Source organism: Chanos chanos, chromosome 5 (assembly GCF_902362185.1).
Source record: "Chanos chanos chromosome 5, fChaCha1.1, whole genome shotgun sequence".
NCBI classification, from domain to species: domain Eukaryota; kingdom Metazoa; phylum Chordata; class Actinopteri; order Gonorynchiformes; family Chanidae; genus Chanos; species Chanos chanos.
In genome coordinates, this window is record NC_044499.1 from 35,193,223 (window position 1) to 35,220,101 (window position 26,879).

Genomic DNA, 26,879 nt, shown 5'->3' on the forward strand with positions numbered 1-26,879 from the left:
TGCCCCCTGCTCACAGTCTCTGCTCTGGTAAATCCCTGAGTGACTGGCCTTGAAGAGGCCATGTGGTTGCCAGCGTTACCGTTCTTCTGTCGTTTTTTCTTGAGTGGCTTCATCCTCCTCCTCTCGCCTCTGACGACGGAAGAACCCCAGCTGGAGAACAAAGAAATGAAGTACTGTTAAAAGGTACATGTCAGAGGGACACACTCTTTGTCATGGACATTGTGATAACCATAAAATGTTTGGTAAGTCTATAATAACAATCATTTATAATTTGTGAACTAATACTTAAAAATAGAGTACTAATATTTTACTTTTATTATTATAAAACTTTGAGAGCCAAGATGTAAGTTATGAATAATTACTTTTATTAATAATTTAGAAATGATTTTTGCATGAATGAGAACATTTTCTAATGTCATTTAGGCCTACATAATATTAGCACTAGCCAGAACTAGCAAATGTTCAGTTAAGGTTTTTGAACTTTTTTTTTTTTTTCTCATGATACACAGACTGGTTGTTAATTAAGAAATAACACTTAAACTTTTTCATAAATTGTTTTGAAAATCAGAATTATTAAACATAAATGTCTCTTAGGAGTTACAAATGATTCATTTATTTTTTTTATGGAGTGATTCTCCTCCATCCACAGATAATCTCTAAATGTATTTAAAAATCACTCGAGGGGTTTTGCAGCGACAAATGTTGCTGCTGCAACAAATAATCTGATGCTGAATATGAAGGCCAGACAAGCTTTTGTTACAAAAGCCCTAAAGTCCTAAGAACCTCTGCACGACGAATTGTCCCATCCATAGATTAGGGCAACATTTACAATTGATACACAGATTTTTAATGGATGTGCCGAAATCTTTTGTACTACACAAGGGAAAACCTGAGCGAGGTCTGAGTACCTCATAAAACGTTTATACAAAAAGCTTATTTAAACAGGCAATAGCAGCGTCCAATGTTGCACAAATGTTTGTCGAAAACATGTCATAAGTCATTTAGAAATCATTTGAAATGATTAGCTACTATACTAATAATATTTTACGAGCATTCGTGAGCAAATTATGAATCAGTTCATTATTAGATATTAGTTTAAAAATGGCTCATTAATGACCGGTGCTATGAAGGGTTATGTGATCCTTTGGACTCTGCGTCAGTAATATTGTTTTAGTAGTCAGGTGTAACATCATGCCGAATTATTATTTGAATTAGACACCGATGAAAAAATCACATTGATATTCTTCTCCCTCCTTGTTCATTTCACAGATGAGAACTGTAGGGCTGTTAGCCGAACAAAACCCATGATTAGACGCTAGATACTTTCCCCTCTCCTGTAACCCCAGAATATTTGAAAAGAGGAAATTGGGGATAGGGCACCTGATCTATATGCATTGTGAACGAGGTTTAAAACATTCAAAGATGAAGTCAGAGGAAAGAAGTAAGTTTGGGGTAATATTATTTCAGTGCACTCTCATTCAGTCAGTGTGCGTCGGTACAGGGGCTGTTTAACATACCTTCCACAGAGCAAGTACCAGCAGTGCCAAAAGCTGCAGGCCTCCCAGCATGCTGCCAATTATAATCCAGATGGGAATTCTGTAATCTTCCTCCTTTCTAATCTCCAGGATTATCTGAGGACATCAAAGAACAAAATGAATTAACTTGTATGCCTACAAATGGCATTGCAAAACTCATGCAATCCTCTCATTTTTGTCTGGACAATACGTCAGAATATGGCAACATTTCCGTAATCAAGGCACAAATCCATTTCTGTGTGTTTTAAAAGATAAAGGCATTAATGTACTGATGTGGAAGTGAAAATCTTTTCTTTGATAGGTCTTGGTGTCTGTTCATTTGATCTTGACCTTTCTTAAACAGTGGTGTCATCATTCTATGGTTTAAGTCACAGTGACAATGTATCAGGAGACTTCCTTGATGTGTAGCTTCAGTCTAAGCCAGTAGGGGGTAGTATGGAACTATCCGTCCATTTACTGGACACTTCTAAGTGCCATGTGCTTTAATATAGGATGTCTGTCAAAGGATTTTAAGAAAAATAATATTGTCTGTGTTCAAATGAAAGTTTCACTGGGCCTAGATTGTATAGATATCAGGGGAAAAGTGACATGTAAGAGACAACCTGTTCTAAAACAGATTTTGAAGATGACCTGGGAAAGTAAAGACAAGAAGTGCAAAGCAAGGAAGCCATGTAGTCAGTGCATTCTTCAAACCATCATCAGGATGCTTGATTTGCTTCTCATTCTGTCATTCACTCAGTCATGTGACTCACATGTCTCTCAGGGCGTTCCTCACGCAGGAACATGACACTGGATGGCTCAAGCTCAATAGCTGCAGTCATCACTAACTTCAGCATCTTAAACTTTACCTGGAGAGAATTCAGAACCAATGGTGAGTTATAAAACAGGTGGCCAGCATGACCCAGTTATTTTCTCCCTCCTTATTGTTTGCACAATGTCCACTAGGTGGAGGAAAGCACTGTGTTAATTGAGGACAAGATTATCCTCCCCCTGTCCTATCCGATCCTTCAGTGCTGCAACGATGTGGGCAATACAAAACTGATGACAGACAAGTAGCTCAACTGAAAATCCACCAAAACATCACATTTTCCAGTTCTTAAAGTTCACATTAGTCATGTGTTTACATAACTCAATGTTGTCGTCATGATTGAAGTAGGATTGAAAGATCTTCAAAGTGTTTATTTATGTTTTAAGGCTTAGACAAATCAGCAAAGATGTTCAAATAACCAGAAGCCTCTGGAAATCTTGCATTAAGCCATATGTGCAATTAAGCTGTTATCTGGGTCAATCAACAGCACTGTTGAAGCTGCCTGTAAAGAGTCGTGAAAAATGTCTTTTTATTTTTTTGGCAGACTCTCATTTAAAGGGCCACTTTCATCACCTCTTCCTGCGAAAGCTGAGTGTAAGGGGATACTCACTGCTTGTAGGGCATGGAGATTAAGCCATCCTGTAACAGTCACACTGATCTCTTTCAGGGGTGGCAGGGTCAGGCTGCACTGGGCTGACATTGAGACACTGTTTGACCGATTCTGTATGATAAAAACATCAATCAAACATTAAGAAAACATCTAGAAAACACTGCCGACACTATAGCTGGTACCGGGAATGATGAAGTGTTAGAGTCATTAAAATGAAAGTAAAACTGTATTTTGTGTGTGTGTGTGTGTGTGTGTGTGTGTGTGTATGTGTGTGTGCGTGCGCGTGTGTGTTTGAACAGAGTTTTACCAGTTGTGGAGTGGAAAAGAGATCTTCAGGAGAGGGGGGGTTCAGAGCTGTGGTACGCAGAGGAGTGCAGTCTGAGACAAAGGTCTGAAGACAACAGAAAACAATTTAAACCACAAATATACACATACACTGTACACACCCTCAATAAAACATCCTCCAGTGGCACAACACATGCAAACTTACTTAAAAGGTAGCAAGCACTGCCAAACGACAAATCAGTCTGTTTAGAAATTCACCACTATTGTTCATGCATTCCACAGTAGTTGTTTAACATTTAGAGCTAAGGGGAGTTAGAGTGAAAAAAACACTTTCTTTTAAAAGCTTTTTTATGCAAGAATGAAAATTAGATTGTCTAAGGGCTTACCTGATCAATATCCAAGCCTGAGATGTGCAGGAGTTGGTTGTTTTTCTTTGTTACTGCATAGACATCTAGGGTGAACTGCAGGTCATTAACAGGGAAGAGCCCCAAGTTTTGGATCTATGCCAGCAACAGATGAAGGAAGAAAGAATTAGTGCTATCTGGTGAATAGCCATTTGTTTCCTTCTTCCAAATTTTTGCACTTCAATTTTAAAAAGCTGAATCATAAGAAATTAAAGTTAAATTATAAGGCAAACCAGGTCACCCATTCAGGCTAAAAGGTGACATTCAGTAAAACTCTAAATAACCTTATAATGTGAGCTGAACTTTCAGCATGGAGCAGAAGTAAAACTTCTCCATATCAGAGTCTTCATTATGTCCCTATAATTATATAATTATATAACAGTTTCTGACACTGTCAGTAAAGAAAGTGTAAAGGAAAATGCGTAAAAAAACATATTAACAACTCCTCTCAGAAAAAAAAAAAACAAAAACAAAAAAAACCTTCATAAGACTTATTCTTATCCTTATTCTTATTCTCAAATAGAAAAATAAACTGTCAGTACCTGATAGGAGAGGTTGAATGTTGGGCCGACATTGTTTGGATTGTTTTGTGAAAGCTCCGGTTTGATTTCAAAGCGGGAGGGGTTGGAATCTCTGAGCGTGGCGAAAACATTGATACAACTCACCAATTTTGTATGGTTTGGAAAATATAGAGTTAGATATCATTTTGAAGCCTTCCTGCCCAGTGAAAATAAGTTATTACCGTGTGAACAGCAGGTCAGTCTCATATTTGAGAGGGTGATAGACATCGTTGACATTATCTTCTGGGGTCAATTCTTCACCATCACTGCAGTAAACCAGAGGTCAAAGAGCATTTTGGTCATGTTTATTATACAGAAAAACCAGAAGGAACATATTTACTGAAAGAAGTTAAGAATATGACAAACATTCCATAAAAATGTCAAAAGGTCACTCGCAGTTTATTTGGTCATGAAAGATGGTGACTCAAAGCCTAACGTGCATTGCTTTTACCTGGAGACCTCGAGTGTGACTCTCACATGATCCAGAAAGATTGATCTGCTGAACTCAAATTCAAGACGGAAAGATACCTGCAGTGAAATGAAGATGAGACATACACCTGAAGTGTGTGCGAAGTTAAACGAAGCCTGTACATGGATGTACACGCTTAAACGGATTATATCGAAGTCCTGTCCTTTCGTGTCCCTACACACTGCACATTATTTCAGTTGGATCAGGCAGCAAAGAGTGGAGATTAAATGTCTTCAGATGGATTATAATTGACAACGTTTGGAATCGTCTGGGGCTTGTGAGTCCAGATAGGAATGTAAAAGTCTTACATGGAAGCTGAACTAGGGCCAACTCATTCAGGAGGAATTAAACGGTTTCCAAGGCACTAAACTAATCAGAGGAAGAAGTACATTTCAGTGTGAAATCACAGAATGTCCCTGAACCATGAAAAAAAAAGCTGTCTGAAAAATAACTACCAGTACCGACGGGGAGGTAACTGAGGTATGAGTCACCGTGGAACGGAATGTTAGCCATTGTGGAATGTCGTGGACAAATCCCTCGATGCAATATTTAAGACAGAAAATTGGGGAAAAAAATCAGCAGTAACAAACAAAAACAAAGAAAATTTACATCCAGTGTTCCCAAAATGTGCATCTGGTTAAGCCATTGCTTCACGCCGCAGCAGTGGGTTCTACAGGGGGGAGCCATTGGAAGATATCCTAGCAGTGCCACATGTGTTGTCTGTTGCTAAGAGTTTGATGGAACGCAAATGGGAAGGTTGAGAATAATGTCTATATGCTCACTGTGTTTGCATAGTCCCGAGGGTAAATTTTACCATGTAACCAAACAAAGAAAACTCTTAAAAATGTGTTGTAAAGCAATATGCACAGTGATGAGGGCATGCTGAGTCATACGGGTGTGTTAAGATACGTTGGTTTGACAGGTTAATGACAGCGTGGCTTAGATACCATGTCACCCCCATATGCCATAAATGCAGAGATAGAGGCGTAAAATGGGAGCATGCATCTCACAACCAAGGTAACAAGTTGGTAAAAAAAAAAAAAAAAATCAGTGAATGTAACATCCAACTCAGTAACTGATTCCAAGAGCAGATTTTATAGATCAGGCGTGTGAATGCAACTCCAGCGCACCTGGGCTTGTGACCTCATAAACGGGGCACTGACGTTACAGCTCCTCTGAAAGCCGTGTCCATCTGCAGCTTGACAGTCAATCTGCACGTCAGAGTTACCCTGAAATAAAGCCAAACCCTTACTGTTATCAGGTTGAACATTGATTGTCTCTCTAGAATTGTGCTGCTCATTTCGGCACATGCTGGTGTAAAATGACATTAAATACGTATTCAGTGTTTTTGTTGCTGACCCTGTTTAAGTACACTGTGTGTATGTGTGTGTGTGAGTGAGAGAGAGAGGTTATGTAAGAGAGGCACACTTACAATACTGTAGGTTAGATTGTTTGAGTATTGTGTAAGATTAGACAGACTGGGTGGCAAACTGTGCAGCATCACTGCAGTGTGAGTTAGAAACTGCCTTCAGCGCATACTGAAACTATTAGCACATGGAAAAAACCACTAACACAGCCAGCGGCGCACAGAGAAGTACCATTTACTGGCCATGTCACTGGTTCTGCCCATGATTTTTAAACATTAATAATAAAAACTGTTGTAAATCTTGGCCCAAATGTAATCTCAGAATAAGTGCATTGAAGTAGGATCAGCTCTCCTCTGTACATACATAAATATATTTATCAGGACTGTCAAAGGCAGAAACTGATCCTAAATCAGCACTCTTGGTAATTCAACACTGCGTGTCACTCAGAGCTGATAAATAGGGAGTTTATTTCTGAGATATACCTTCACCATGAGGCTGGAAAAGAGTAGGTTGGGAGAGTGGGAGATGATGAGTACAGTGTTGTAGGCATTCTCTCCTCTGTTCTCCAAATGGACATCCACCAACATCTTCCTACGACTGGCCTCCACCACACGTTCAGATTCAACTGCTGTTGCCCCCTGCTGGCGACACACCATCCATCTGGCACGCTCCTTTAGTCCACAGAACTGCCTACAACCACGGTGTGTGAGAGGGAGATGAGTGTGTGTGTGTGTGTGTGTGTGTGTGTTTGTGTGTGTGTTTAAGAGAGACCCACCTACGGTCCAGTAAATTAGAGCTACTCTGTAGACTCAGGTTTGGAATGCATTGATCATCTTCATCACATCCATTCCAGAAAGGGAGCTGGGCGAGAAGAGAGTGACAGAGGTCAGAACACATACAATCAGTTTATACATGAATACATGTAACATTCATGTGTATGGCACAACCAGTCATTGACCTTGTCACAGTCAGAGGTCTATTTTAAAATAACACAACTAAAGTGTATTCAGAGGGACTGCTGTGATGGTTTTTGTTTGTTTGTTTGTTTGTTTGTTTGTTTATGCTGAGTGGTAGCTCTCCTCACATTAGTGCGAAGCACTGTGGGCCAGCCATCATCCAGGACTGGGCCTTCCTCTGGGTCCTGCAGCCCCACCTCCACGGTGAAGACGATGGGCCTTGTGTAGTCTGTCGTCTCCTAGAAAGACACAACAGAAGACACATTAAACATCACTTTCCCACAGGGCAACACACTCAGAATACTGAACAGAGTTTCCATAGTGCCTATTTATCAACTGAAAAGCGCAAAGTGACTTTCAGAAAGCAAACTTTGAATTATATATTCAACACTGTTTCACTGGCAGTACAGCTACACTGTAAGGATTATTCAATGTTTAAGGGTGAGGTGTGCTCCTCTCTTAACACACGATAAAATGATCAATGCATTAACAGTTTCATAAACAGTCATCTTCCCCACCTTCCTCGGTTTAAAGTTATTCTTTGTCACCAGTCGAAAGGTTCTTTTAAGCATTCTGTTCTTTTCAGGACTCAGAGCTAACAGACATGACGTATCATTCGTAACTGAATCCTGAAGGAAATAAAAGTCATACTGACATGCACATGGAAGTAGACATGCTGGCAGTGCTCATTCCCGGGCAGAAGAGTGACATTCCTGGGCTGAGATCCATCCACACTGTCCAGGACAGCTCTAGGGCTGTACCTCTGCTCTTCGATGGAGGAGCTATACCTGAGAGCTGTGAGAAAGCAAACGCATCATGCAATTCTTAGTTTCCATTATTTCATTATTCAAACATACAGTTTAAAGTCACCAACTGTGACACCCACAAATGTCTTTTGGGATTAGTTCAAATCTTTCTGTTAAAAAACCCATGATGCAAAGGTCAGAAGAGCACACAAATATGGAAGGGCTATCAGCATAGATGAGGATTATGAGTGTAACCTTGTATATATTAGCATTACACTCTAAATTTATTTGTGGATAAAATGAATTTGCCCTTGCAAGCTTCCAGGCCCTTGCTAAGCCACTTATAGCGGTAAAAAAAATACTGAATATTTTAGACATGAAGCTACCCAGTGATTGTTTTTTTTCCTCAGGAACACAGAAAGAGAACACAAACAGCCTGACTGTGGAATAGACAGAGTGAGAGCGAGGGAGAGAGAGAGGGAGAGAGATAGAGAGAGAGAGGGAGAGAGAGCGAGAGGGAGAGTATTCACTGCTTTTTTAAAAAAGGCAGACTGGTGAGTAAAGGGGCCAAGGGCTTTGAGTCCAGGAAACTCATATCCTCCTGAGTACATCTCTTGTGTTTATGATTCCATTCTCAGAGCTGGGTAAGGAGGAGAGGGATGCCGTATGTTTTGTCTCTCATACTTTCCTTTAATCTGAAACGGGATTCAAAAGCATGTAACTCTAACCCAACTCCTATTGTAACATCAGGTATACGGCAATCTGAGTGTGTGTGTGTGAGTGTGTGAGTGTAACTTTTGTGTTACAGAGAAGAATCGGTGTCTGATAGAAACCAGATGATGTGGAGGGTGGTTGGATTGATTCAGTTTAAGGTAGTCACTGTGGCCGACCGCTTTGAGCGACACTCTTTAAAGAGTTTCCCTCAGGCCCCTAGGCTTTACACATAAGGAAAGAAATGTTTCCATTATAAAAGGGACTGACCCTAGCAACACATCTGAGAGGAATTACACACAGACACGGCATGACGGAGGATGCAAAACACACACACACACGTGGGCACACACACACACACACACAAACACACACCCCAGTAGAAACTGTCTAGCTGAAACTTAATCTCTCCAATGACATTTCTTTGCATCCCAGGGAAACAATATAATTTCCATTTAACTTTAGTTTTTAGTTTATTTCCCAAAACTGCCATCCCCCTGTGTTAGTCATTTGGTATAAGTTGTCGCTATAAAATGATCCCACCACAGAGATGTGGAGCCAAATCTGAGTCACATTTTCAATGTGTGAAATGACCTAATTGACTCACCACAGTAAAATAATATTTAAAGGACACAAAAATAAGAATCTTCAAAACTTAGAAATGAAACAAGCATGCCTTCTTTGTATGCATGTGCTTCTGTCACACATCTGTTCTATAAACTCACAAGGGTCTAAAAGGTCATGTATGTCAGACAGGGCCAGAGGAATGCAGCCTACAGTCCGCATGAGGTCTTTCGAGCAGCATAAAGTGATCATTAACTGTTGCTCATAAAATACAGACAAAACACGCTAAGAAAATACACACAGTATGTGTGACCCAAACCAAAGGAGAAACACCAGATAACAGCATAAGCAATAAACATGTACAATTCACAACTTTCAGCTTTCACAACTTTCGCCGCCTTTAAGTTGTATTTCTAAACCCGTACAAACATTCATGTCAGGTTTCTTTTTGAATAAGTCTGCCTTAAGACAGATTAGAAAAGAAAGATGGGATCAGCCATGCAAGAATGTGCGTGTGTGTGTGGTGTGTGTGTGTGTGTGTGTAAGTGTGTGTCTGTGTGTGCATGCGTGCGTGTGTGTGTGTGTGTGTGTGTGAGTGTGTGTTTGTGCGTGTGTTCGTGTTTTAGAGAGAGAGAGACATTTTTATGAAGTGTCAAGGCTGGAAGTGTCTCTGGCTTTATGGGATTCAGTCAGCGGAACTGGAAGGATAACAAAATGTTTTCTACATTAGCCCATAGATACACACAGAACAAAACCATCATACACGCACACTCACACACACACACACACACACACACACACATGATAGATACCCACACTGACTTTATTTTACCATTAATTCACACATGCTCACAGTGACATCAGTAACGTACCCACGGCTTGTGTCTCAGGCATAGGTGTCCGTGCAGTGACATTTAAACACACGATGGCAGACATGCAGGTGACCTCTTTACCCCAGCGAACACAGTCCTTAACAAACACATTGATCTTCGCAGGCTCAAAATGAACACTCATGTACACACGGACAACGCTGCGAGACCTGACAGTAGAGACAGGGAAAAAGAAAGAAAGAGTGTGAGAGAGTACAAGTCTTTATAGAGAGCACAACCGGACTTATCTATCTTACACAAAAAAAATAAAGACAGAGTTAAATAAAGGATTTTCACTGTCCTTAAATACATAAAGGACTTAAAGAGAGATAAGCAGTTAAACGTTAACTGATCTCAGACCAGTATAGTATATTTAATACTAGGTGAGGAGGAGCCATTTCAAGATTGGTTCTTTAAAGATCAGTTCATTTATTGTGAACTGACCAGAGAATGACAGCAGCACCCAAGGAGCCAACAGACAAATCCACCAGCCCATCTCCATTAACATCCATCACCCCGTGAACACTGCGACCGAAATACTGCAAACCAGGAGACACATCCACCCCACCGATCCTCTGAGAGAGAGAGAGAGAGAGAGTGCGTCAAATACATACACAACTATCTGATATGTATAATTCAATAACAATTGAACACTATGTCCAACCTGCTTGTGCATCCTTTGGATCCCATTGTGTTGGCCATAAAAGAGATAAATCGCCCCCCTGTGGTCATCCTCCAATGGTGCACCCACCACTAGCTCTCTGTACATGTCACCGTTAAGGTCAGGGATGGAAGACATGGCAGATCCAAAGCGAGAGTTTTGTGCTTGATCTAATGCTTCCAGTTCCCTATTTAAAATAAAGTATCCCTTTGGAGGGAGAGAGAAAGAATAGAGAGTATTAAAAAGTAGGTAAGCTCTTCAGTTAAGACCATTCATGTGACCTTACCCAAAAATCAAGTAGCATTACAAATGACAAGAAACACATTTGACTGCCTGGCCAGTGCATGTTCCAGTTTTTTCACTAAAAATGCTTATATGCTTCAAATACATTCTCATCCTTTGTATAAGATGCACTGACATGTACAAAAACTTCCAAAGACTCGTGTATAAATATTCATATATTCAGAGTTCACAAGTGCTCACCTTTTCAGTTAACTCATAGACGTAAACCTTTCCCTTCTCCCAACCTTGACTTAAAAACATAGGTGCTGCCACCAAGAGGAAATCAGTTAGTCCATCCTCATTCAGATCCAGCGGGGCCACCTCACTGCCAAAATAGGAGCCAATCTACAAGAGCCCAGAGCCAGATAATTACTCCCATGTTCTATGTCTCTGCATCGCACCATTTTACATCAATCACAACAACTTCAGCTGCTCAAGGACACCCACTGAAGTAGGAGCCATACCAACCAAGTTGATTTCAGATTTTTTTTTTTTTTTTTAGGTGGCCATGCAGGGAGCCACGCAGAGTGTGATAACAGGGTCTAATCTTTTACGAGATATGTCCAAGCATTACTGCTTACTCCCAGTGATATTCTCACTGTCTAGTTGAGAGGAAGCTCTGAAGAGCTGAGGTTTCTGAGGAGCTTGTGGCTTTGCTGAGCAGGGATTTGATTTGACACAGTGGTGTGTCTCTGTTTACTGCATGCCAGCACTACAGGCACTGGAGCTGTGCCATAACACACACACACACACACACACACACACACACATAGATAAAACATGCATAGGCTACAGAGAAAACAGCCATCTGGACCGTGTCTAGACCATCACATTTTCTCCTGTATTCCCATATGTTACGCATGTGTGCATAGACACTAATCATAAAAACAACACAATATATCATAGTTTCATTCATTTTTCACTGCATTAGCAGTAAAGCTAAAACACTGTTCAGTGATTGTGACACCAAGGTCAAGATATAAGAAGTGTGTGTGTGTGTGTGTGTGTGTGTGTGTGTGTGTGTAAGAGAGAGAGAGGTTCCAAAAGGTACCTGTTGTCCTTTGAGAGAGTGTAGAATGGTGAGGTTTCCACTATTGGTCATGGTGAAGACGATGACTTTCCCTGTGTGATTAAAGCGAGGGGCTCCGGCCACATAGAGCTGTCCATGCTGATCCGATACCACTGAGGACACCGTGTAGCCTAGCAATCCAGACACTCAATCTGCTTAGCAACATGACCTAAGCTATTCACCCACAGTGGTCGCATAAACATTTTTAATGGTTATGCATGATGCTAACACACATATTTGGGAAATTTCTGTGATGTAAGTATTTTCATATTGTGCTTATAATTTTTGAGCCTTTGCCAAAATGGCCAGGAGCTGGAGGGAAGACAGTGTTGAGGTTTTGAACTGACCACAACTCTGCATTGATAGGGTGCTTGTTGTCAAAGAGGCTACTCAAATAGTGAATATAGGGATCAGTCTGAAACATATTTTAGTATACCAATATGCAATCGTTATTTGTACAACTATCACATTACCTACATGCATTATCTATATATAATGTAGAGGAAAATATTATTACAGCTGAGTAATAATTTAAGGCTAGTGTGATAATCTGAGTTAGCAGTGGCATTCATTCAGGCTAAGCTGTAGAATGCTAACTCAGTCGTGGGAAATGTTTATTTTTTTACTTGATTTTATTTCATCGTAACAGTCGGCAGTGGTTCCGTATATCACCAATGTATCTGTTGTGAAATATTAACTACTCCATATCGGTCATTTAGACACAGCACGTGAAAGACAAACATCCTATTCCACAGACATTTTTGTGAACTTTTCCCCAATAATTGACTGGTGAGGAAAATACTCAGGCCTTATTTTCATGCTTTCATATACTTTCTCATGTCTCTGTTTGTGCTACGTTCTACATATATGTTTTTCTCACCGAGATAAGCTCCATGGTTTTTCAGCTCCTCAGGAAACTCTTGAAGGTATGAGGATTTGGGTGGGATCACTTTGCCATGCTTTGTCTCTTTAAGAACAGCTCCATTCCAGTCATATGCCCCCACTGCTCCCACTAACACCCCATCCTGTGGACACATGTCACCAGTGCCATATTAACAACAGCATCACTGACTCATGTATACGACTGTATCGTCATTAAAGAAAAACATCAAGTGATGAGTCATGCTGAGGGCAACTGAACTTTGATTGTCCAATCACAAGCAAAATAAGAATGAAGAAACTCTCAATATATAATTCATGTTTCAAAGGAGAAACTAAGCTTGCTTCCCCTGAACAGTTTTCACAGCCACTCAGCCCTTTAACAATGAAGAGCTTACATTATGTGGACAGGTTTGTGAGCACACGCAGCAGAACACAGACTCAATCCCCCTCCCATTCAGACACACACACACACACACACACACACACACACACACACACACACACACACTCATCTCCCTCTCACGCACTGTGGTTGTAGGCAGTACACGCACACACACACACACACACACACACACACACGCACACACACTACAGTTAACAGCATGACTCAAGCATATTTGCGAAGGTCTGAATTTATTTTCACTATGGGATGGCAAAACAAAGCAACATGGCCCATGACAAAAACCCTTGGCAAAACCCCTGCATTTAATGTTGCCCAAGTCCCACACTGTAGCAAATAACTGCAAATTCATTTCACATTCTGCGGTGTTTGGTTTCTCATAGGATTTGGCCAACTACCAGAGCTGCTGCTCTGCATCAGCACATACTAACTACATTTGATTTCATTATTTGGAAAGAATGCAAACTATGACCGAGATTGCATATTCTCACTCTGGATCCTAAAGAAAAGTAGAACTGTGATCTGCGTCAAAAAATTAAGCATGAAGTAGTCCCTGACCAGGTTCAAGACCACTGCTCGAGTTAACTTGCACATAAAAGCATTTGAAGCGACACCATGAGCATAACTGAGCCAAACCCACAGTCATTGTTAAATCAAGACAGCAGTGCAGTCTCTCAGACTGAAACGGCCAAGTATTCGCTCGCAGAATGTCGACGTGGACAGTCTGAAAGTCTGCCATTGCACATTTACACAAGCATCTCTCACAGACATCCATTCAGTGTTATGTGCTGTTGCTTAGATATGTCTTGCACTGTTTGTTTGAGTTACGTATTCAAAGTGCCACAAGTCTGTTGATATACTTCTTTTCTATATAGGCAAACTGGCTAGTAAGGATAAGATACAGAGAAGAGATTTCAGTGTACAAAACGATAAAAACAAACCACTGTTTGAACTTAAAAACAACAATAGAAATGGTGAACAACAATGACATACTCATATTCCTGTCGTCTCACAGCTAAAAAGCCTTTAGTCCCACAGTCAGAGACAGAGAGTAAACGTGTTAAGTATTAATTTGATACTCAATAATAGTACTACTACTTGTTTAGCATATAATTCTTTCTTATTTTCAGTGATCTTTTCAAAATGTAAGTAAAATAATTTTATGTATGTACCACGTCAAAGTATGTAACTAGCTATGGATTTGACGCTTAATTTGAAGTGGGACCACAACATATCCATAACATATCTCCAAAAAGAGGGGAAGTTAGACATTTCTACAAAACAAAGAAAAGACTCCGAAACCCTGACATCGTAAAAAAAAAAAAATCTGCCTTTCACTCTGGAACATTTGAGAGCTTTTGGGCGTAAACAACATTAATGTCTAATATAATTCATGCTTAGCACTTGCAAACAAAGCTTCAAAAGAAGAACTCATCTTTATTTTGTCTTGATTTTACTTGAACCAAATTCAACAAAGCTGTTGCCATTCCCAATTAAAGAAATTAAGACAATTTTTATAAACACAGCTCCAGGCACATAAAGCAAAACTCTGATTTTCAGTCACATGCACCGCAGCACCCATTCGACGTAAAGGCACGTGTATGAATGTGTTTGTGAGTTAGAGCCTATCACTGGAAAAGGCCTGAACTCAACAAAACCATATGTGCTCCTTGGATGGTTTTCCCTCCAGAAGTCCTGAAGGGAAAAGAAAACTTTCCACGACGTTATCTTCCTTTTCTCTTTCAATTTGCCACTGTCAAGTGCTGCCGTAGAAATTAAGTAAGGTAGTAATATGTGTTATTTTTCCCAGGGAAAGTTAAGATGTTCCCACCATGCCAGGATTTTGGGCCAAAACCCCTTGCCCACACAGGATTATTAAGACAAAAAGCTTCCCTTCTAGATAGACATATTCATAAAGGAAAGGAGTCAAAACTATCATTCGGCTACAGTGAATTTGCAAAGGAAACTTCCTCTCTTTACTCTGGAAGAGAATAGACTGTCACCACAAAATTCGTAACATGCGCATCAAACGACTCCTTATTTTCTCATGTTGAAAGAGCCCACCTAAAGTGACAATCTGTCCCTTACAATACAGAATGGTTCCATAATGAGGACACAAAATTCATTCTGTATTAAGTCCATAGGGTGACACAGTTTGTTCTATATCTTTGCATTTTGTTATTAAAAGCAAAAAATATGATTCAGTTTTGTACATGTTGCAACATTAACAACTACAGATTACAATGGTAAACAAATCAGAAAAGTGACATATGTAACACAGACAGTAAGCACTCTCCCCCTCTCTGAATTCTCTGCAAAGAGTGAATTTGTTGTTTGTCCGAAAGAGCCCCATTGGCTGTTGCTACCTTACACGGACACTAAATTTGAAAGAGGAGGAGTGTTTGGCATTTGAGCATGGCATCTATAATTCCCTGAAGTCAGATATTGTTCTGTTACAAACAGACCTGATATATGAAGTGGTGCACGACATATTTAAAGTTTGTTATGTTTTTACTTGGATGAAAAATAGCATATTCAAAGTATTACTGCTCCTCCAGCTAAAAATGCCTCAGTACTTAAATATCAAAAGAAATGAGCATTCACGCACCTTTTTTTTTTTTCAAGCAAATCTCTGGAATCTCAAACCTCTCCCCACCATCCTGTTTCTGCTCTTGCTTAAGTTGGCAACCCTTGGCCCACACTTTTCATGTAACAGCGATCACATTTGAGATTAACATACTCTCAGTATTTTACTCTCACCTCCTAGCTGTGTTCCTCGCTCCTTGTCTTAGGTCCTGATATTGAATACTGAGTTCTTTGTGGTGTGGCCCTACTCAGGAGTGTGGAATTACAGCATTTTGACCTCAATGATCAGACTAACGTTAGAGCTGGTGCTTGGAATCCATCACGACAACTGAGTTCCCAAGGCACTTACCTCCACAATGTGTGAAGAGAAACCAGCCTGGGACATCTGCAACCCAAATGCAGTTCCATTCTGGTCAGTTCCTACAGAAACAAGAATGGAGTGGACAAGAATGGAGTGGAGAGGATAAGAATGGACTATACCCTAACTGCTCCTAACTGCTGGTGCTCCTAGGTCCAATTCAGCACATCATCTTTTACATTTTGAAATTATTTTACAAAACACATCCTATATCTGTGATGAGTGGCTGTAAGACAAAATGCTCTGTTTTCACGTAGAGCTTAATAGTATGTTATGGTGACTTTCACGAGAACATAGACAGGAGCTGTAAATTAAACTGTACCTTCCAGGCTGAAGATCTTCTCTCCCAGTGCATCCACAATGTCCTTTAGAGCAGATTCATCAGTCACACTGAAGAAATGTTCCTCTGGATCTGTGGCGATGAATTTGATCTCTCGAAGAAATTTATCAGGATTTATCCCACGGCGATTGTAGTAGCCAAGAACCTAAAGACAGCGTGAAAATCCAAACCTTAGTCGGAGCCACAGGAAATACCTTCAGATGTTAATACAAGCACAGAGTATTTGAGAAGGTGATATTCCTGCACTGCCTGGTAGCACTGAAAGCATGTGTATAGTTTGACTTGAGACAAAAGTGTTTGAGAAATGGGTGAATTGTGGACTCACAGCAATGCCGTACATGGTAATGTTTTCCTTCTCGCTGTCCTCTACAGCAGTCTGTAAGTCAGGGCTGTCATGGGACTCTCCATCAGTGATCACAATCATCACCTTCCTGGCCCCATGACGACCACCACGCTTAAATGCCTGTGACCTGAGGACAGGATCGGACCCGTTCAGTTTCAAACGCCCACACAACTCATACTTTGGCATGTTACAAGGAGAACCCTCTTTGATGCAACACCATTAGAAAAACAGGAATCACCCTGTAAATTCAAAAGTTAAATGTATGATCCATTGTGTGGTTTATCGCCATATTCAAGTTCTAGAAGTGGCATTTAAGATAAAATGAGCCAAGTTGGCTTTTTGTCTGAGATTTAGATGAAATCAACCCTGAAAAGCCTAAAATATTGGTAGCATCTGAGCTATGGCACAGGTTATAGTGAAATTTTTTACCGTGCAACATTGATACCAAGAGCTGTACGCGTCTCCTCACCGCCCCGTTGGTTTATGTTCTGGGCTGCTCTCACCACCTCCTCCACTGTTACATAGTCATTCAGCTGGAACTCATGCACCACCCTCTCACCATACTGAACCACTCCAACCTGTATGGGGCACAGAGGCACAATATAGCTTGCATATGTAGCATAACATAGCATGGTATGCAAACTGAAATACTGCTGTGAAAAGAATCAATTAGTATTCAGGTCCGAGATTTGAAATGCCAGATTGCCTTTTGCTGTGATCATTAATCTTAGCACGTAAGCTCCAGTGCACTTGATCACGGCACTATTTAAGAGTGCTTCTTAAATCTGGCATTCGTGGTTCTGATTCCAGCTGTATCCCAGGTGACTGTTTTGCGTTTTTGACAGGTGAACTGGCCAGGCTTTTTTTCCTTGTCTTTCATAGTGATAGTTACAAACAGTAAGGCACATATGCAGTTGTGGGTTGAGTTAAGCTCTACTCCAACAGTGTTGTGTTGCTTGACGATGTAATCCAGATGGTGGCGTGGAACAATGATCGATTGGCTTCACACATGACATGAAATGTGTGTTCACCTTACTCACCTCGACTGAGCTGACCGACAAGGGGAAAACTTATGAAATTGTGGATGACTGAGCTTTCCAAATTGGCAGAAAAGGAAGAAAATAAATAAACAAACAAATAAATATGCCTCATGTGTAATGTAGAATAGTACACAAAACACACCTGAATCTGATTAGGCCCAATGTAAAACTTCTTAAGGACGTTGATGAGGAAGTCCTGCACTTCGTACCACGGGTATATGGAGTTAGATCCATCCAGAACAATAACAATGTCCATATATGTCTCACATCCTGTGGAAAAAGAAGTCAAAATACTTTGAATAGAGCTCATCCACTGATTACTGGCAGAGGTGCATGGAAACGTGAGTCAATACATATGGTCTCAGAGTCTGAGCGTTCCTAGGACAGCATGTGCAGTATATGGTCAATATGTTTTTGGAACTGACTTAGTAGATGTCAGGTTTGCAAAGCTTCTATTGTCCAATCCATGTGCAACAAAATTACTGAAACACAGCTGTGTTAACGGAAAATATGTAGTGTTATGGATACGTAAATCATCCAGTTTATGGACTTTTCTGCTTTGGTTTGTATTTCAACTCCATCAGATAACCACCACTGTATGTGTATGTGTGTTTGATGTAAGAAGGCTGTACTCTGGAATGCTGGGGCAATGTTGTGCGTGAAGCTGAAGGTGCTGTTGACGCTGGAACAGATGCCAGTGCTGTACAGAGAACTGCCGCACTCATATGACCACAATGGACCACAGGCCTGTAATACAACATTAACAGGAACACATGCTTAAAAAAAAATTATATCCTCTCATATACATACATATCTAAACAATACAGATCTCAATATATACAACTTAGAGAAAACCCAGGATACACTTCAAGGAACTGTCAGTTTTTTAAGTGTCTGGTTCAGAGAGCAGTAATGGATGAAACCATTTCTGAGCCATTTTATGTTTACATTAATTTTCCATTGTGTTTTTGTCTACTAATGTTTTGAGTGTTTAAAGACTGACCCATTGTTTTGTGTCATTTACTATGAACGATTCTCATAATCAGATTTTGACTTGAATTTCTACTTCAGTCCTTATATTGAGTATTTTCTAAAAGGATTCCACTGTAATAGTTCAGTACTAGCAGTAACCTACCACAAAGCTGTTATCATTGGGGTTTGAGGCCAGAGTCATCCCTAGTCTCATGTTGTCCTTGCGTTCTGACACATTTTCTAGGGATACCTTCCCTTAAAGAAATCAGCCGAAGCAAAAAGAAAGAGAACCACATGCAAAAACGTTACAATTTGCCAAAAACAAAAAAAAACAATGCACATTTTTACAGTAAACGAAACAACATGTAAATGTCTTCTTGAGACTTTTCACAGTATATAGTTTTTCCCATTGAAATGCTGAAGCCTGGGGCTTACAGCACAATTTCTGCTCCAGTGGAGGTCAAGGCTCCACACTAAATTGTTTGTTTGTTTGTGCTGCCCAGAGGGACTCCATGAAGGATATTTATTGATAACATGAGATCATAATCCAAACATTGTGTCTAGATCTCTGTTATTGGTCAAAGCACTAGGACTACATTCCCAGAATGAAACCAAATAGAATTGCATGGAGACATTTGTGAGTAAGAAATATAGAGCTATTTCAATTGCTGCAGTTCAAAAGTAAGAGAAACAGCTTATCATTAAAGTACCTAAGTTGAGCCGTGTGCAATTAGTTTTGCTGTCACTGTCCATGGGACATTTATACACATCTCCTGTTTGGTGATCGCCACTGCTCTCGAAAGGTGCACCGACCAGGAGCCTACAACAAGACACAAGAGAGGATCAAATTGTAGATTTGCTCAGAGACACATATGGACATGGCACAAGTTGGTTACCACCCCCCACCCCTCCGTAAAAAAGAGCTGTGAAGAACATTTATTTGTAATAGACTTAACTTCACATTTTTACAATGATGGAAAGCTACGCATTCCCATTATTCATTTATGAATCTATAATTGTATCAGTTTGGGTAGTTAAGCATTCCACATAACTGAGAGAGAAATCGCTAAAACCTGCAGCTGTCATATGCTCACTGTGGATAGGATAATGAGGTAACGTGAGTGTAGCGGCTAGGTTGTAAGGCAAAGTGCAGGCATGTGCCTGACTGGGGCTTGAGAACATGCCATACCAGACACAAAACCCTTAACACACTAATGTTTTTCCCATAGATCAAAAGAGTTGAGCTGTGCTGACAAACCACATCCCAAACATCTGTCTGAAATATTTAACTGTTACGGATTTTACGTTTCATTAGCACTCTCCTGTGAAACACCGAACCCATGCCTATGCATTTTACATGTTGAATAAACAGCTGCTTGATGATTTTATGATAAGTGTGGTCATGTCTGAGGTACAATTCAGTTACCACTGCGTCTGAGCTTTGAATGCTAAGATTCATTATCATGGATAGATCTCAGTACTCATTGATTGTTCATTAAGAAATTGTCTTTATTTCCCAAAAGAAATAAATGGTCCTGGTGTAATCTGTTCAAATTAGACTTCATTTCAGTCTCTTGCGTTTTCCAAGACACCGTTAGCATTATCACCAGCAGTCAACTCATGTTACATCCAGTAACAAATCTGTTTTCTCAGACACTTCAGTAGTACAGTTATCCAGCACATATCCTAAATCCCTTTCCCCCATCCCTCTAGATTAAAAAAACATTATGATGCAGTCTATCTGACTTGTCTTGCCAGGGATTATTTTACCCCAAATATTTGAAGAATGTCTCTGAGAAATCATCTGTGACCTACACAACAAAAATCCTCATTAGGAAAAGTATTGTCAACATTTTCCTATTTTCTTTTGCCAGTATCAAAACAGGTGCTTCTCTCAAGGCACATAAACTGCTGTGGGTGACAGCCATAATCAGCATGACTACCACTGATGCTGTCGCTGTTCCACATGGCATTTGCTCAATCTACATTGTGGTTGTGGTCTGCATCTGTTTTCCACATCACACCCACATATAGAAACCGCACAGTTCTTCACAGGGAGCTGGAAACTACTGGTGCTTGTCAGACTGGTTGCTGTACCAGGGGAACAAATAACAGCGTAAACATTCTACAGTGACTTACTGGGGACTAGTTTTGTGTCAGCTGCTATATTTTGTTTTACATTCGATTATATTAATTATAGTATTTGATGAACTACTGTACAATGAAATGAAAGTGCAACGCTGTAATGCAATGCTTTAAGCGGACGTGGACAATTGTATTGAAGACAACAACCCATCGGACTCTCCTGTTACTTCTCTGCCATCCTTCTAGTTCTTGTATCTGCTCCGTCTTAACAGAGCCAGTGGGTGTTTTTAATGGCTTATGGTTTTATAGGAAGAGGTGAGGAGTCCATCACACGACAAGTGAATAACTCTGGGATGTGATATTGTTGTCTGCCATCCGTTCAGTTCAAGTCTCTAGGCAGTTTCATCAGAGACACTCAGGGACGAGGAATGAAGTCAGTGAGAGTCAGACAATGACTGAGAAAGTATTTATGACAAATCGTAGTGATATTTGGCGTACGTGCATATGTCTGCATGCCAAATATAAATATTTACAAGCAGTAAGTGTAATGAGACATCATAACATTGGTATTCAGCCACAGTAATTCATTTCCTAGACGAAACTGTATCAGAGCACAAAGTTACCTCTCTGATTTGTCAGGAATTTTAAAAGAACACTTGAAAAGTTTAAATTAGAATACCATGTGTGGCTCAGAGAGAAATGTCATTTCTTTGGATTTTGATATCCTTAGAGTCTGTGACTTTGAATGCAATACAAAATTCTTTTTTGTTTTTTTGTTTTTTTTCAAAGCTGAGGCAGTGATTGGATGCACAGAGGGGGAGCCTGGGAATAACAACACATACTTTCCAGAGTCCTCAACTGCCTCACGATGTTAGCGGACAGGTTCCTAGACAAGCTCAAATAGTTTCCATTTATTTACCTGTTACTTCAAAGGCCAAAACATTTTGCAATGCTGAAAGACCGCAACTCATACATCAGGGCTGAAAACCCTCAAGATTAAAAACAGGAAGAGGATCCTGGACTGTTGTGCAATGTTACTTCAGTTAATGATGTCTTCCCATTAAACAGTGTCTGGCTTTCTGCGATGTTTAGCCTTGTTTAGGATCAGACACAATAGCAGTTTTTTAAGATGTCCTCAGGGGTTGGTATCATTGGACTCATAAAAACCGGCACCGCATTCTTCTGTTTTGCTTCTGTATGTATTGTATATTTGGAGCACCATATTGGACGACAGTGGGAATTGACCTGAAGCCAATAGTAGCACTAGAGTCTTGGGCTACAGTAAAACTTTACATTTACTATGGCATACCACAAGTAGATATTGCACTACCCACTACAATGCAGAGGGGGTTTTAAGGATCTGCCAGATCCACTAAATATGACTCACATGTTTTATTCAGCATGGAGAATGGTTGTGCATTAGATCCATAAAGATACTGAGGAAATGATTTAGGGGATCAGGAATTCTTGAAGGCTGAATCTCAGACTCTACTGGCTGGCCAATGCCTTCAGGTGCCAGAAAGGAATCCCCTGTGGCAATACACCAATTCCCATGTGGACGCACGTGTTGAAACAGAGAAGTCATGAAAAAAAATTACCCCGCGGATCTAATATTATCAGTTTTTAGATTTAAAAAAAAAAAAAGCACATTAAGAATAAAAGTCATAAATAATGAATTGCCGTGAATTGACCTGAAAAAAAACAACAACCTGTTAGTGTTAAACAGACCTAAGGCATCGAATAGCCTACCTATGATATACGGGACCCTTGATAAAAGAGTAAGCACATACATCTATGAGTATTGGCCCCCGGTGTGTAAAACTTACCACTTTTGGCCTTCTGCCTCATGCTGCTGTACTGTATAGCCAAACTGAGCCTCCTTGGAGCCTTCAATGATCCTGGGTCTCCTCGTGTCGATGCTGAAACATTGCTGCTGACCTGGAGCACAGAGCACGATAATCAGTTCCTTCAGAGATAAATGAGTTAAAGATGCAAACCACCATGATATGTTGGAGAAACAAAAACCTCGCTGGTCTGTGATTTTCGCAGGCCAGGATTAATAAATAATATTGGAGAATCAGAAGGGAACTGTTCTTCATTTACATAGATTTTTGTCATTTTCCTTCAAATGGAAACCAGCAGCGATCTTTTCAAGACCATTTAGAGGCGGTGTAATGACACATTTCTTAGCCTGGCTGAAGGCCCTCCATTTCCTGTATATCTCACTGGATCAGGCCTAAGCTCAGGTAATTGTTGTTGGGAAATCCTGATCAACACACGGGAGAGGAAAAAAAGCACAGGTCCTGAAGGAGAAAGGTTGCAGACATATTATGGGCTGAAAAAAAAACAAACAAACAAACAATTGCCCAGACTGATCAAAGGGGGAGGCCCTCTACAGCACAGTTTGATTTTCCTCTCCACCCTCTTTACTCAGTGACTCTGGACCAGCACACGCCATGCATAAAAACAGCAGGTCCTTCTGGTTTCAATTTAAGTGTTTATCGGCAGAGGTCATTTGGACGACTGAGAAAGAGCTTTTGTGCCGCCGCCAAGCGAGTCAAAAAGAAACGGTATCACAAAAATGATGTCACGTCGCTTTTCAACTTTAATTCCCACATCAGGAAACCGTGATCTCTGAGAATAGACGAAACCAAAGAAAAGAGGTCAAGATGACCTTTTGTCTGGGTTCCTGCAAATGAGACCATCCTTCCTGTCCTCACTTCCTCACACAAGCTTCACTTGATGCTTCAGCTCTGTCAGTGCCCTTTTACTACTTTAAATTAATGGAGTGGTATTGGTTTCAAAACAATGTTGACACTATAAAATACTGCAGTTGTGGTGCACAGAACGTTTTGCGATGTTGACCTGGACCTTCTCTACATTTATACTTAGGAATATGTTGGATAATCCCTCAGATGCTTGACATTATGTGTGCTTTCTGTTCCTTCCCAAGAAAAGAGAAATGGAAGGAGGAAAACAACTTGAAAAGTAATCATACTTAATCAAATACAGAGGCCCTTTTACTTGTGCTTCTGAGCTTAAACATCGTCATTTCACCGCAATACGCAAAGTTTTTTCTTTTCTTTTTTTTTTTTTCTCAGTCAGAGCTGTGGCTGATCTAATAAGGCATAGTTTTGACCCCCCATATTTTCCTAGTCTCTTGGGTTTAACTGCCAGAGTGTTACAAAAAGGTCAACAAAATGACTGTAGAGGAGAGAAAATCTCAATTCCCTGGGAAGTCTGGTCATTTGATATTTGACTTATTCAGTTTATATTCAGTGATTGTACCACAGGGACCCTTTGGTTATTTTCAGTGCTGAAAACTCTGTGTTAACCATTTTAGCAATAAATTAGTCAGCATACTTTCTTATGCTGCTGTCAAACAGAGCCATAAGGCTTTTCATTGACACATATGACATATTGGTACTGATTAATCATCAGCATCTCAGCTGTTTTGAAACTTTGCCCAGAAGATGACTGTAATATATTATGACTTGTTATTCCAACAGTTAAAGTTAATAAAAAAAAGTTAGCATATGTATATAAAGTCAGTTTATGTATGCGTGACAGAATGAATCATTCATTCAGGGTACTTTCTTCCCTGTTGTTTTCAGGAGCATTTGAGAGAGAGTTGTTAATGCATTGGCATAGAGTATGTTTGACATATGTTAAGATATGTCCTGAGAAACAGAAATAGATTTATCATTGTATTTCTGAGGGATTATACTGAAAGAAAAAAGAACATTCCACCATCCACCGCAAAACACTGGATCAGAAATAATCAGTTCTTGCCATAACTTCACTCTTGTAAAGCAAACCTCTAAAATCTGTCAAATTCTTTACACCAAGGACCTGGATGACAAACCGTGTCTCAGCTACTTCCTTACTCTCTCAGGTTCAGAGTAGGGCTGCAGTGATCCCTGACAGCATTACTACGGCAACACTGAGAGTTAAATCCTCTTCTAAAGAAATAAAGAACCAATGCTTTCCAAATACAGTGGAATGTGGATCCACATATCTGTGGTTGAATTCCAAAACATGAAAGATGTATCCCTCTCTATTATGCTTGTGCCTCTTCCAGGTTCTGATAAAAGAAAAAAAATGTGTGTGTGTGTGTGTGTGTGTATATAATAACTGTATGAGTGTCAGGTGAGATATAATTTCAGTGGTACTTATAAGATTGTTAAGGTATGCTTTTCATTCTTCTAACACCCTCATCACTCTGGTGTCTCTCTTAAAATGGGGAAAAGTGAGGCTGATGTAAAATCTTGGCTTCAGTACTGTACATTTTCCAAAAGCAGTCAATACAATGCTAAAATCCTTGGAGAAACAACACATTCCTTTCCTCTTATTGTAAATATACATGCAATGTGAACTGTATTTATGCTTCTGCAATTCAACAAACTAAAAGTTATTTTGAAACTAAAAATTGCACATCTAGGATCATATTCACAGTTCCCTTCTTCAAACACGATACAAACAAAAAGCTTTTCTGCCCATGAACAGTCAGGCAAGCTTGAAGAATCATATTACTTTCTGTCTCTCCCTGGAGTGGACTCTCTAAAGTTGAGCATGTACATCTCTAAAAAAAATTCAAAGATCTTATAGTTGACAATTTAGGCAGGACAAGACCTATCCTTGTTTGGAAATACTACAAGTCTTTTAATTACTGAAAAACAAGTGTTAAAATTAATTTTCCGGTGGATTCTGATTAGCTCTTGACCACACCCCCCAAAAATGTCCAAGTGTTTCCTGCCTAACCCGCAGGTTTGACTGTGCTGTGCAGGTAGCATCACCTTTCAGTCTTTGAACTCTCTTTGCAAAAAGTTATTTGGCACCGAGAAGTGAAGCGCCAGTAACAGACAAAATTAGGGGTCAATGAAACTCCTTAGCTGAGCTTAAAAGAGCAGGTGCATCTCCACACACTCACATTCTTTAGGCTCAAGCATTGCAAACACTGTCTACTCATGGAGCTACTGATAGGACCTTTCTTAGTATGCCGTGCATTTTATATTTTATTCAGCAAATCTATTTTTTCCAGCAAAAGCACTGCATATTTACATACATGAATAATAATACACTCATTAATACACTCATTCATGCACACACTTACTCACTGATTTGTCCTCTTTCAGGCAGGCACATACACTCACTTTTTAAAACCTTTACACACACACACACACACACACACACGGTCTCTCATACTCTCTTATGTTCTAACCTGGAAGTAAGATACTGATCCACAGCAGCAGGATGCAATCGTACTCCATCAGTGATATCGTGTGTGGGTCTATTATGGTGCTGATCCACAGTGCTTGCTCTAAAAGACCCCTGTTTTTTTGTCTTCACTGCTATTACACAACTGCTCTATATCTGAGGCAAGTAGGAGGGGACTTGCACAAATCAACAAGGAGGTGCACAGTCACACGTGCATACTTTTGCGCTACTGTAAGTCATCTAGCTCTCTAACACACACACACGCACACACACACACACACACACACACACACACACACACAAATAGTGCACACATGCAGAGAGAGACAGAGAGAAAGACTCATTTAAAATATTGTAACTCTAGCAGGAGGTAACTGATGAAGATGGAGGTTTGTGATCTTTTAAAGGACTTTTATTGAGCGCTAGTACCTTTTTTCTTTTACTACTGGCATGGCACTTTTCCTGGCCTCAAATTCCTCTCTCTCTCTCTCTCTCTCTCTCTCTCCCTCTCTCTACCTCACACACACGCACATACACACACACACATACTGATCCTCTCACTGGACTGAATGAAGTGGGGGGAAATGCTCCAGATGTTGTGCCATGGAAAGTTATACAGTCCAGTGTTCTTAGCTTCACAATACTCATGTCTATTTTAACATGCTCTTGCTTGTACATGCAACAGTTTTCTCATGAATGTCTTGAAATTTGATGAGATTTTCTAAACTTTGTCAGTAGTATTAATTGACCTCCTTAAATT

General features: G+C 40.1%; 1 protein-coding gene across 1 annotated transcript; it reads right to left on the reverse strand.

The window, feature by feature from the left end:
- Positions 1-75: 75 nt before the first annotated feature.
- On the reverse strand, positions 76-26,172 carry itga11b (integrin, alpha 11b). Its single transcript, XM_030774911.1, has 30 exons — positions 26,124-26,172; positions 22,729-22,840; positions 19,528-19,637; positions 18,981-19,072; positions 18,478-18,592; positions 17,988-18,115; positions 17,235-17,383; positions 16,788-16,932; positions 16,445-16,607; positions 16,114-16,184; positions 12,777-12,921; positions 11,879-12,027; positions 11,029-11,172; positions 10,549-10,752; positions 10,329-10,459; positions 9,888-10,054; positions 7,650-7,789; positions 7,123-7,233; positions 6,814-6,899; positions 6,521-6,728; positions 5,802-5,900; positions 4,654-4,730; positions 4,385-4,468; positions 4,185-4,275; positions 3,625-3,738; positions 3,261-3,344; positions 2,954-3,064; positions 2,288-2,383; positions 1,518-1,631; positions 76-150 (listed from the first exon to the last, which is right to left on the reverse strand). The coding sequence occupies exons 1-30, from the start codon at positions 26,170-26,172 to the stop codon at positions 76-78; spliced, it is 3,564 nt and encodes a 1,187-aa protein (XP_030630771.1).
- Positions 26,173-26,879: the final 707 nt, after the last annotated feature.